The sequence below is a fragment of the Argentina silus genome (genome assembly GCF_951799395.1).
Source record: "Argentina silus genome assembly, chromosome: 4".
Classification (NCBI taxonomy): Eukaryota; Metazoa; Chordata; class Actinopteri; order Argentiniformes; family Argentinidae; genus Argentina; species Argentina silus.
Window position 1 is genome coordinate 7166155 of NC_139658.1, and position 13139 is coordinate 7179293.

At 43.4% G+C, this 13139-nt stretch overlaps 1 protein-coding gene across 1 annotated transcript; it reads right to left on the reverse strand.

Annotated features, from left to right (window-relative positions):
• Positions 1–462: 462 nt before the first annotated feature.
• wnt2ba (wingless-type MMTV integration site family, member 2Ba) lies at positions 463–6873 on the reverse strand (the record flags this gene model as incomplete). The annotated part of the gene is made up of 5 exons (XM_083668101.1): positions 6798–6873; positions 3764–3984; positions 2456–2733; positions 1833–2097; positions 463–692 (listed from the first exon to the last, which is right to left on the reverse strand). Exons 2-5 carry the CDS (start codon positions 3888–3890, stop codon positions 463–465), a joined length of 900 nt encoding a protein of 299 aa, XP_083524227.1. The 5' UTR covers positions 3891–3984; positions 6798–6873.
• Positions 6874–13139: the final 6266 nt, after the last annotated feature.

The following is a 13139-nucleotide window of genomic DNA, read 5'->3' on the forward strand; positions in this document are numbered from 1 at the left end:
CTTTAACAAAAATCAAATAACAAATACACCACCTAAAAATCCTACCACAACACCTACAGTCTGCATACAATATACTGCACAACAACAGATACTGGAGACTAATGTCAGTTTAAAAAAAGTGAAAAAGTGTCCTTCGGCACCTTGAAAGCAGCACACAATAGTATTCCCCCAGATTAATACAAACAAAGAAAAACATAAATAGTAACAAAACCCTAGCCAAGCCCAATCAGTCCCTCACCAAGCCCAATCAGTCGTTTGGACTGCCTCCCTACAGATCAGTACTGCCTCATCCAAACCAAGTTGGGAAAGTTTCTGCTTTAGTGTTCGATGGGTTCATCAAATGAGAACTTTGGAGGTAATGGAGGTCAGAATTGAGTCTGGTGGATGAACTCCACATCCCACAATTCAGTGCAGTGCAGTCACTGACTGGTATGTCCATAGCATGCTGGGGGATCTCAGGGATCAGGTTAGGTCCAACCAATCAGGTCTCTTGTGGGGCTTGCAGGTGTGAACGTCCACCGTGTCCTCACAATCCTTGCACTCCACAGCACAACACCACTTGAACTTGCACTCGCACTTGGTGACACGCTTCACGCGCATCGTGTCATAGCCACGGCCACAACACATGACCTCACAGCCGTCTGTGCCTCTGGACGACTTGTTGCAGACTCTCCCTGACGTACCCAGGGAGCCTATGGGGAGAAGACACTGTAAGACATTGGTCCTGTCCAGAAACAAACCCTAGCCCCTTCCTTTGCCCTAGATCTGAACACATTGGATAGGTAGGGTTTAAGCAAAATAGCAAATATTCGACCTAGTCTTTAAGAGGGCAATGACGAGCTGCTACCGTCTTGTTTATACCTATCTAATCCATTCAGATCAATGATTCAGATCTACACAGGTGTGTAGGGCGTAGGGGTTAGGGATTGTTTCTCGACATGGCCGGCATATCTAAGACCAGCCCTTTGTGAAGGGGGCAGGTGAAGGTATTCCCCTTGAGCATTTGGGAGTGGAGATAATAGTGACCACAGCAGGATTTGAAAAATAAGCCTGGTGTATCCTTAGGGTTTGAATTCCTACACAGATTAGTGGAGGAGAGAGTCATAAGCCCCCCCCCCCCCCCCCCCCCCCTCCACTTGAGTCAGCCCCCCCAATAGCAGTTCACTAGGTGTCAACCTATAGCTATCAGCCTGATGGCAGGGATGATGATACCAATAACACACACTTTTAGACCAAAATATCATAACCAGCCTGTTAGCTGTTATCGAGCCTCTACACGCTCCATTGAAGTGATAAGAGGATGGACAGGACAGGAGGGGGGAGACAGAGATTAACTAGGCAGAGAAAACACTGTTGGAATTAGAGGGGAGAGATAGAGGTCAAATAACTGAACTTCAAGATGAGCAGGAATGCAAGCCTTCAGAGGATGAGTCCTGGATTCTCACAGAATTGCATGCATTGGCTGTTATATTATCTACCTTGAGTCTAAGTATTATCTACCTTGAGTCTCTAAGAGTTATAGACTGTCCACTCAACTTCAGATCGAGGAACTACAGTAGGAGGCAACACTCCACCTATTTAGTGGTGATTTAAGGAGGTCCAAGAAATGTCATAAATTGAAAGCAGCAGAAGAAAACGCCAAGACTAAATCGTAACCATGTTATTTATGAATCATGAAGTAAGTAAATAAGTAAATGCATTTGATATATTCCAACACAAACACTAGTCTACTAGTCTACTGTTAATGTCACCAGCAGGGTTTGAACCGGGGACATCTCACATTGGATGCCACAAACATAAACCATTATACCACACAAACCACCTCCACTCACCTGCTGCTCTGTCCGTGAGGCAGTAGTCAGGGGAGTTCTCTACAAACACTAGCTCATTCTTGGTGCTTCCCTTGAAGTCCTTATCTGCCACCATGAACCCAGTCCCGTCCTGGTTCATGGTCACCTCGATGGCCGTGTTGTACTTCTTACGCAGGTAGTCCCCAGTCCTCCGGAAGTCTGACATGGCCAACCAGCAGGTCCTCAGGGCACAGGAGCCGCTGACCCCGTGACACTTACACTCCAACTTCATAAAGCGCTTCACTGCCTAGAACACAGGTAATTGGACAAAGTTTATAAAGCGGACAATGTCGTATTATATGCCTATCATAACCAACCTATCACACTGTATCATAGATTAGTTTACAGAATCTTTGTAAAGAGCAAAGACATCATCATCTCAAAGACTGCCTGACTGCCCAGGTGTCCTGTGCTACCTTGATAAACCAGGGGAACAATGTACACAATCATTGTGAACATTATAAAACATACCCCTTAAAGGGATAATTCAACTAAATTACAAAATCACATATTTGACTGTATTAGACTCATTTGAGGGTAAGGAACCATATATGTGATTTTGTAATTTGGGTGAACTATCCCTTTAATCCGGATTCTTTCCTCACCATTCGTCCACAGCGGTTGTTGTGCAGGTTCATCATTGCTCGAGCGTCCTTCACCATCCTCTCTCTGGCGTCTACAAAAGCCTTGGCGAACTTGATGCCATAGTTGATGTTGTCACTACAGCCGCCCCAGTCGAAGTCACCCCTCTCGTCGCTAGCTCGCCCGCGCTTCTGCCCGTCGCAGTTGCAGATCTTGAGCTCACCCTGGCTGCAGGCCCTGGTAATGGCGTACACCACGCCCGCTGAGGAGATGGCGTACACAAACGCCGCCTCCCGGCTGCCTGGGTGGACAGAGGAGATGAAAGTGTTAGCTATGGTTGTGAAAGAGTACAACAGTGTAAAGTGTAGAGTGTGGCCTATTCATTGTAGTAATAGATAGTGTGATATGATTGACGTGAGTCAAGAAAAAGACAAGGCCTTATAAACGTTTATTCAAAGTTTGTTCCGCTGCTACAGCCATTACATGAGAATTGACTGGATGGTATCCAGTGTGAGGACTGAAGAGAATCTCAGTTTAGAGCAAACAATCTTTGTCCAGAGGACCCTATAGTCCAGAAGTTCAAAGCATACCATTGGCTTTTGCATATCAAACATAAACATTCCTATATTAGATCTTCATCTGTTTGTGTGCAATACTGTACTCCAATCTGAATGAAAACAGCATGTCCCTGTTCCTGGGACATGGAGCATACAGGACATAGATCAGTCCATGTACAGTATATATGGTGGATGGTTAGACAGAGCTAATATGGCTCTTTGCTAGAGCATCAGCGTTGAGCCGACTCTCATTTCACCTTTTAATTTGCACAGATGGCAGCTTTCTCAGTCACTGGCTCTGTTTTCATTTGAGAGAAGAGGAGATTCTGGGTTATTTGGTCTGCCTTTTCCTTTCCCACCCACCCCCCCGTTTTCATTCCAACTCACGCAACGAACCAGAACACAGGCGATATGTCAGGGAGGGAGGCTTTGTCTAGCTGCCAGAAACATCTACCCAAATATTTACATCTCCTATTACTGTTTATACATCACCAGTGTGGATCTCTCTATCTGCTACTTGTTTTCAGAGAACCTCCACTTTCTCAAACTCTCCTCATTCCTGAGAATGTGGAACTAAATACATGTTCTTTCTCCACACACAAAGACAAGAAGGAATTAGAAAGTTCACTTATTCAAGACCTTTTCACAGACAGACAGACACACACACACACACACACACACACACACACACACACACACACACACACACACACACACACACACACACACACACACACACACACACTGCACACACACACAGATATCCAGACTTACTGTGCAGCATGACCCTGCCAAAGACAGTGTGGTCCCGGTCCAGAGTACTGCAGTTCCAGCGATGGTTGCGGAACTGATGCTGACACTCTCTGATCCACTCCTTGGCACCCTCGCCGATGGACTGCATGAGGTCAGGGTGGCGCTGGCACAGCTGCCGCTGCTTGTTCACCAGGCCTGGAATGTTGTCGCAGATCACCCGTGCTCCCAGCGCTCCGATGTACCTGCAGGTTGCGTACACACAGTGATGCCATCAGTACCTGCCTCACATCACGCTTTTGCGCATGTCCTGATCCCTGTTTCCTTGTTGTGACTATTAGTGTTCTCATGATATGGCAGTGCACTTTTTGTGGTTTTGCAATGAGTAGGTTATGGACGTGTATTGTCTTGTGCTGATTGTCTGTTTACTGTGTTTTTATTTTTACTGTGTTTTTATCCAGTATGTGGTCCTTTGTATATCTGCTGCTGTACATGAATTTCCCCTTAATAAAGTATTACTCTCTCTCTTTCTCTACACTCCACTTAGTCAGTTCCTATTGAAAGATGCCAGTGATATTCTAGTGAAACGTACGCAAAACATAGGTAATGCATTTACCAAAGGATAAAGAAATGATTTGAGTTACTGATTATTCAAATGATTATTCAAATGATTATGAATTCATTAATAATCATGTAATCAATCATGTACACAAACAGGTAACCGTTTCATTGATAAAAATGTAACTTGTTTTTTTTTATCTGCAATGAAAGTCTTATGAAGTTCAGTTGAGTCAAATGACTGTAGTAGCATTAGAACCTTTATAGACAAAAAGCAATTAAACACTCTCCTTCAGTTTTATCGAATACAGTGTTGGAGTCCATAAATGGCACATTACATTACAGGACAGTATTATAACAAGGGGAGGCTGGTGGAGGAAGAAATCAGAGGACGGGCTCATTGTAATGCATGGAATGAGGAATGGTACTGTGCATTACGATGAGCCCGTCATCCAATTTCTACGTCTCCCCTGATTATGACATATTGAGACCTTCAGGAGGCCTTTCTGCAGGAACAGGCAACAACAGTTAGCTAACAGTTGACCCCCTAACAAGTGACCCCTGAAACTCAAGCCAACAGTGCAGGTTCAGCCTCATGACCGCTAGAGTAGCCTGCATGGTCCGCTCTCCTCTCCAACCACCAACCGGACGTCATTACGTCCTCTAATCACAGACACATTTGTGTCACTGCACCGCACTGCCGAGACAGGCACACAAAACAGTTTCCACTCCTCTTAAGGCTGTCCCCATCTTATTCCCCCCAAACGATCAGCCCGCCGGCCTGCCTGCCTGAGCAGTAAAGCAGAGCTGAAGCAGCACAATGTTTATTCCCTTCAAAAACACACAGGCTGGCTGAGCCAAAAGATCCTGACTCCCTGGGTGTCTTTACGTCTCACACAGTTTGAAGGGAGAGAACAATCAGTCCAGAGCACCAAAAAACAGGCTGCTTATCTAAATGATCGCAACACTGATGAAAATAACTTACAAACGACATAAATCATGATTAGAGAAATATTTATTCCCCTGGAGAGAGAGCCACCATGTCTCTCCGTTCTGGCTAACCTCAGTGGTTTAATTATACAGTGTTATTATTTTGGAGGAGGCAGAGAAGCCATGATTAAAATACTTCAACTGTACCACTGGGAGAAAACACTCTCTTAATCTTGTTACCTAGGGAAATTCCCATTAATACAAGTCTTTACATAACATTTATTTTTTCCACCAATTTGAAATAAATCATGTTGTCATGTCAGGCCCTGGAGGGTGTATACCTGCAGTACAATAATGAGAAAGCATAAAATAAGTGGTAATTTTCCAATTCACTATCTGAAAAGTCACCAATTAGGCCACCTGTTTTTTCCATGTTTTATGTCGTTATGATGACATATGAAAACTGTCTCAGGTGTGTGTGTGTGTGTGTGTGTGGGGGGGGGGGGGGGTGGCTTGGGCACTTGGACTGCAACACTTCCCTTCCTTAAATCCCCTTGGGTTGGTTCTTATACCCTCCAGAGAAATCATCAAGGAACACTTGTTCATGCATCACTGCCTGCACCTGCCACTTACAACATGCAAGATTGATAGGGGAAAGTCCCCCGCTCCATTTATCTTCATGAACATGATACATGGTAATGGCGCTGTGTTGATCTCACTCTCTATTGATGTTTAAACTCTAATCCACACATTCCTCCCTGTGGCTGTTACAGAGGACACCTAAAACATGATTCTATTTCTATTGGCAATTTCACAAATGCCATCCAGGCGCAGGGTCTGATATCTCAGGTGTGATGAAGGTATAATACAAATGGGTGGTTGAGATTGAGCGTTTTCATTCTGGCAGGCAGTGCTTGTTTACCACATAAGTGTGTGATGCATCATCCAGGTCATCTGGGAGGACCTGCTGATTCTCACCAGGACTTAACTCTCCTGCTGCTGCACCCCAGAGAGAACTACTCACATTGATTTCTCACCACTTTAATTTCAGAAAGCTGATAGACACAGTTACACAGTAGGCTCTGTGTGTGTGTGTGTGTGTGTGTGTGTGTGTGTGTGTGTGTGTGTGTGTGTGTGTGTGTGTGTGTGTGTGTGTGTGTGTGTGTGTGTGTGTGTGTGTGTGTGCGTAGATGGAGTGGGATGTGTAAATAAGCAACGGTGTACATAATATATTACTTTTAAAAGAGAATAAGCAAGTACATGCTCTACTGATTGTCTTTTTGCACATTTGATTATGCATTTTATCTCCATTCTTTCTAGCAGAATAGGGCAAGTGTCATTTTACTTATCATCTATTACACACCTCTCCTTCATTTTTTGTTTGTTTTTACTTCATAACTGCCTCTCTAATTTGTATTAACTTTTTCAATGTTTTGATACATTTGACAATGTTAGCGATGGGCATAATTTACAATAAAACAGTGAAGTAGCCTACCGTCTAGAATCCAACCGTCTGCAATAGAATTGATATCTCTCAGCATGTGCAAGTGCACTTCAAATAGACACTCACCACCATGACGAATCCACTCGAGGTGTGAACACCAACAGCAGCAGAATAAAGGTAAAGTATATCCTTGAGGTGGGACTGGAGCGGTGTCGGGATACTCTGCCATGTCGAGATACACCTCTACCTCTGCATCCCATAGCTCCTGTGGTCTGGGAAAAGCCCCGAGTTTTCATGAGACAAAACATTGATCAAATGTACAATAGGCGTACAAATATGGATGATCAGGAATAAAAGTCCAAGGCGATGATTCGCAGGTCATTATTATGAAACAACTGTGACAGTCCAATTAAGCTGAAAATTGTTCATTCATGTAAAAAATGTAATGTCTTGGCGGTTAAACAATATAATGGAAATATGTTTTCTACAAGTATTTCCTTATGTATTTTACTGTATATCCGACTCAACGTCTCTCTAGCTAACCTAAAAGCCTATTCACAGTAATTAGGATGAAGGTCCATCTTCTCAGAAACCGCAAGAAAAAATCCCAAATGTTCAAACAGATGTTCGATTGACAACCTTCTCCTTCAGCGGTTACCTATTTCATAATGTATTGTTTGACATATTCGACGTGAAATAGCTGGTCATTGAAGTTGAGTTAGTTTCCAAATAAAACACAGATTGTGAAAAAGATGACACCTAAACTGAAGCTACTCTCAGTAGATGAAGTGAGAAGTCGGAAAAGGTCCTGTCCGAGGATGAGGCAGACAGATGAGACAGACACTTCACGCACCTCTTCTCTTTTCAGCCAGGAATGAAGATGCGCCGCAGGACAAAACGGCGCACCAGCACCGGCGCGTCAGCTGTCCAATCCCCTTTTGTTATAGACTATTACAAATACCGGTATGTAGTCCACAGGGCGGATAGTTCGGTATATTTAGGTGTCGGTGAGTGTTATAGACATTGTTCACTACTTTTTTGCCATGTAAAGGTGTAGCTAACTGCTGTTACTACTCACCAAAAATATAATCACACAGCAAATAAAAAGGAATTTCATTATTATTACAGCCCTTGGACTTCAAAATACCCTACCACTGCCCAGTACAGTAGACGTCTCATAGCTATCCCGGTAGCCATATGTTTGACTCTGCCTAGTCTAGCAAGCTCTCTATCTCAGCTAGCTAAATACCAGCGTCATTTAGACTCAAATGACAAATGAACTAATGGAATATGGGAGTTTGCAAGATTTGGATGAGAGGTTATAGATTATCTATAATTCCTAAATGGAGTACAAATATGCATAAACACTAGTCTGTAATTGAATGTATTGTCGGAATAAATTGCATAAGGAGCTATTGTGTACAGCTAGTTTATGAAATACATTTTTACTTGAATAACTAGTAGATCACAAGAGGTGTATCTCACCATGGGTGCCACCCTGTCTAGTTTGCTGCCAACTTGTGGAAATATATTATAACTGCATAACATTATACTGGAGCCTAACATACCAGGTATGTACACTGCACCGTCTTCAAGTTCAAAGGGCACTATTAGAATTAGTATATAGATATATGGGGAAAAATTATTATTATCACTATTTGCCTGTGTATTAAATGTGTCCTTTTTTATTATCAGAGGATACATCCATCACAGTCTGAGGAAATGGATACATTGCAGAAAGATTACCAGAAAAGACCAAGACATCCTAGTTCTACAAATACTTATTCTTTAAATTCAACACAGGTCTGTGTGTTGCATGTGAGCAGCATTTCAGTGTCAGATAAGGACAACATTTGTTATTGGCCTAGAAACATGTTCTACAAAGTGTTTCAACAATTTGCCTCATCCTCTTAACAATCGACTACAGAGTGATCTGTTCTTGCAGTCATGTTTCTTTATTTTGTAAGTATATATTGAACTACTTTTTCAAAGTAGCTTTAGTTTGACAAACTATATTTATCTCAAGGGTAGCTTTGGTGTAGTTTAATTTCTTCAATTGTAAAGTAATTGGTAATTTGGTTAACTACATTTTCTGAGTAGCTTCCCCAACACTGCTGATTATCTATACCTCAGACGAGACTGAGGGGATTGTGGGTGGGTATATAGAGTATATTATATATTACTGGATATTACAGCCAATCAATCGGAGGGCTGAATATGACAGCCAATCAAAGGGCTGGATATTACAGCCAATCAGAGGGCTGGATATTACAGCCAGTAAGAGGGCTGGATATTAGAGCCAATTAGAGGGCTGGATATTAGAGCCAATCAGAGGGCTAGATATTAGAGTCAATCAGAGGGTTGGATATTACAGCCAATCAGAGGGCTGGATATTACAGCCAATCAGAGAGCTGGATATTAGAGCCAATCAGAAGACTGGATATTATAGCCAATCAGAGGGCTGGATATTAGAGCCAATCAGAGGGCTGGATATTAGAGCTAATCAGAGGGCTGGATATTAGAGCCAATCAGAGGGCTGGATATTACAGCCAATCAGAGGTCTGGATATTATAGCCAATCAGAGGGCTGGATATTAGAGCCAATCAGAGGGCTGGATATTAGAGTTAATCAGAGGGCTGGATATTACAGCCAATCAGAGGGCTGGATATTACAGCCAATCAGAGGTCTGGATATTACAGCCAATCAGAGGGCTGAATATTACAGCCAATCAGAGGGCTGGATATTACAGCCTATCAGGGGACTGGATACTACAGCCATCACATGTAGCTCAACTATTAGTTTAACTACATTTTGCTGTAGCTTGGTGGTAGTTAAACTACATTTTAGTAATGTTTTCAGTAGTTAATGTTGGTAATGTTTGCCTATGGAGGTCAACGAAAAGCACAATTGGGCTAGACCAACTAAACTTTTCATTTTATTTTCTGAAACACCATTTTTCCTCATCTCTTCCTAATCTGCAATTGAGTAAAACCTAGATGTTGACAACAATTGTGGTGGAAAGATGGTGGTGGAAAGTCTATTTTGACTGACTATCATCAAACTGCAGAAACACATATATTTGTTACATATATTTTGTTAACTAAGTGTAAATATTAAATTTAATATTATTTTTTTGTAAATCACTTAACATCAATATGGAATTAGTAAAAGCAAATATTCAGTTTGGGAGAAAACATTGCAGATAAGCGCACAAATTATATCCTTGAAATTATAAACAAAACTGTCCAATAAACATTTCCAATGACAATTGAATCACATAGCTTGATATTCTTCATGTGCCAATGGTACATTTTACTTTTCAGATATTGCTTTTCACACATAATATTGGAGCCTATGAGGGTAGAACAGGTATGTCTGGTGCTCAACGGTGTGAGTAGAGGAGAAAGTTTTGCTTGGGGGCATCTTCAACTATGAGGGGTCAAGCTTTCATGCTTTGACACATCATTAAACAGGAACTTGGTATCTCCATAGAGATGGATTGAAAGGCCTCCTAATCTCTCCCAGGGGGTTGTTGTGTGTTTCAGCACATGTTTGGCCTGCTGTGATTGGTCACAACTGAATGCCTCTGAGTAAGAACAGTGGATGTCACATGGTGCAGAGTTACCATAGCATGATGATGAAGGTGTTGATGATGAAGGTGTTGATGATGAAGATGACGATGATGAGGAGATTGTACAGTCCTGACAAAGTTGCTGTATACATAAAGATACAGAACTGAGACTGATGAATGTCACATGTGCTCTGACCTTCCGGGCAATTCTATCCACTTTTTCATGTCAAACACCCAACACTCAACAGCACAGCTCAGATTCATGGAATCTTTTTATTCAACATTTGCCCCAGACATCACTGTTCAGCTCATCTGGTTAATGTGGTAACAAAGGTCTTGTTTCAAGGACACTCTTGCCCTGCACATATTATAACTAATTATATAGTTATAATATAATATAATTATATAGTTGCTAGGTGCTGTGTGACTGGGCTTTGAGCCCATGTGTGAGTGTGTGTGTGTGTGTGTGTGTGTGTGTGTGTGTGTGTGTGTGTGTGTGTGTGTGTGTGTGTGTGTGTGTGTGTGTGTGTGTGTGTGTGTGTGTGTGTGTGTGTGTGCGCGTGCGCATGTGTGAGTGTCTGGGGTCATATTAATCAGCACCAATCCAGGAGCATTAGTCACAGACCTAAGTAAAGGTCAAAAACAATGCAGCTGCCTAGAAATACCACAGCATGGACAGTGGAGGTGGAGGTGGTGGTGCGTGTGTGTGTGTGCTTTTGAAGGTGAGAAAATCATATGACATGATACCTTTCGTACCTAAATGTATAATGTAGCACAATTACATGTGTGATATTCTGAATACTGAAACACCCACCCACCCACACACGCGCATGCACATGCACATGCACACGTACACACACAGATATGTAGAGTCCCACTGTGTGTCCTTCAGTTACATCACATTCAGACTGAGGTGGTGGATTGTCATTACATGTGACCCTGTCTTTCTTTATCTACAGGACAGGCCGCAGATTTTACAGTGACAACTCTATAACAAATTGTTTTACAGGAAGCAGGTGATGGGCCAGTCGGCCCCCTCAGTCTCACCCCCCAGCCGGCCCCCTGTCTGTCTGGGTCCCTCCAGCTGTGGTCTCCGAGGCCTCAACTCAGCGCCGTGCCACTGGGGGCCTATTCTGGGCAATCTCATGGCCCCGGGCTAATTTTGGCCCGAAGAGACAGTGTCCCAGTCCCGTGTCACTTCCTGTGACAGTTATAGAACCTGCCTTATATAGTACAGCTCCGGAGGATAGTGGATTAAATGATCGTTTCATTGGACACACCGCACAGTATTTGGGGTTTGTGGCTTGAGATTTAAAGCGTTGTAAATTATCTCTTGAAATCATGAAGGGGTAAATTGTTTTACCCTTGACCTCTGTTGTTGTCTCATTGACAACAACATACAGTACTGAACCCAGCAGAGGATAAGACCACCTACTGCACTCCATGCCTTACCTGTACCTTGCCATATCCCACAGCGTTCACATTCCGTGCCACAAAGACTCAGGACCTGTATGTTGCTAAATGCTGTTTGTGATATGGTACAGTATGGTGGCACAGTGCAGTCTGCATTAGAAACACTGTCCTAGAGGACAGTTACATTTCCCTCTGGTAGGAGCAGTGCCAACGGGCAGAATCCCAGTCAGACACGGGGACTTAGTCTAACTGGGCCTCTGGGGCTTGAGCTCCAGCTACCCCGGCAGAGAGACGGCCAGACGGCCAGCCTTTGCCCTCCCTGCCCCTGTCCCGTCCCGTCCCGTCCTGTCACCGCAGCAGCTAGGACATGGCCGCTCACAGCTCATCATCCTGGGCCTTGTGTTTACGGAGAGGGCTTTGCTGGAGGCCAGACATGTCTGTGTTGGCCTCGCTACGCGGCCCTGCTGTCCCACACAGGAATGTTAATTAGGTGAGCAGAGCGAGAGGAGGTAACCCCCTTCCCCGTTCACCAACCAGGAGGAGGAAGTGTGCTGGGAAACACTCCACAGGTCAATGTGTGCTCTGACAAACCCTGGTCACCCTGGAACTAACTCCAGTATGTATGTGTATGAGAACCTAAATACACAACAGGCCTGGGCCTACAGTGCACTATTTATTACATGTTGAGAATGATTCATTAAAGAGGCAATCTGGGATTCAAACAACAACAACAACAACAACAACAACCCTTTAACAACTGAGGGATGGGGCTGGAGAAATGTAGCTCCTTTCAAAGTCATAGATAGAGCTATGGATGCAAGGACTGACCATGCATGAGAACAAACTAATAGTTGTCACCATATTTTGAAGCCAGAGAGTGTTTGTTTACATTCATATGGTTTACAATTAAGTAAAACAAGCCTATATGTGGGATTCTGATGACAGTTCAACTAAGCTCATGAGGCATTTATAAGTTATATTGTTCAAGAATCAATGGTTATATACAGTATAATTCATTTTAAAGTCCAAAAACGGATGTACCAATCCCAGTTTGCCCCTTTTCATAATGGGTCACTGTTTCATCTGCAGTTTCACAACTGCTGTACTGTACTGTACTGCTGTGGCATTCTGCTTGATTAAATCAACACCCCCCAATGGACACACCACAAGAATGCACACAGGCATGTTTGGGTTGTAGCAACAACACTGCTGCTAATGAGGTGGTGAGAAACACACATTTCACAGGCATCTGTGTGAGCATTTCATAACTTTGCATTCCTAATCTTTAGTGCATAAGTGACTGGGTAGGAGTTGAGGTTTCCTTCCCGTCCATGTCTCCCAGGCCACACACACACACACACACACACACACACACATGCACACACGCACACGCATGCACGCACTGTTGGGCACCCAGGCACCGTTGGTCATGCAGCACACGCATGCACGCACCATTGGGCACTCACGCACACACGCACACACAC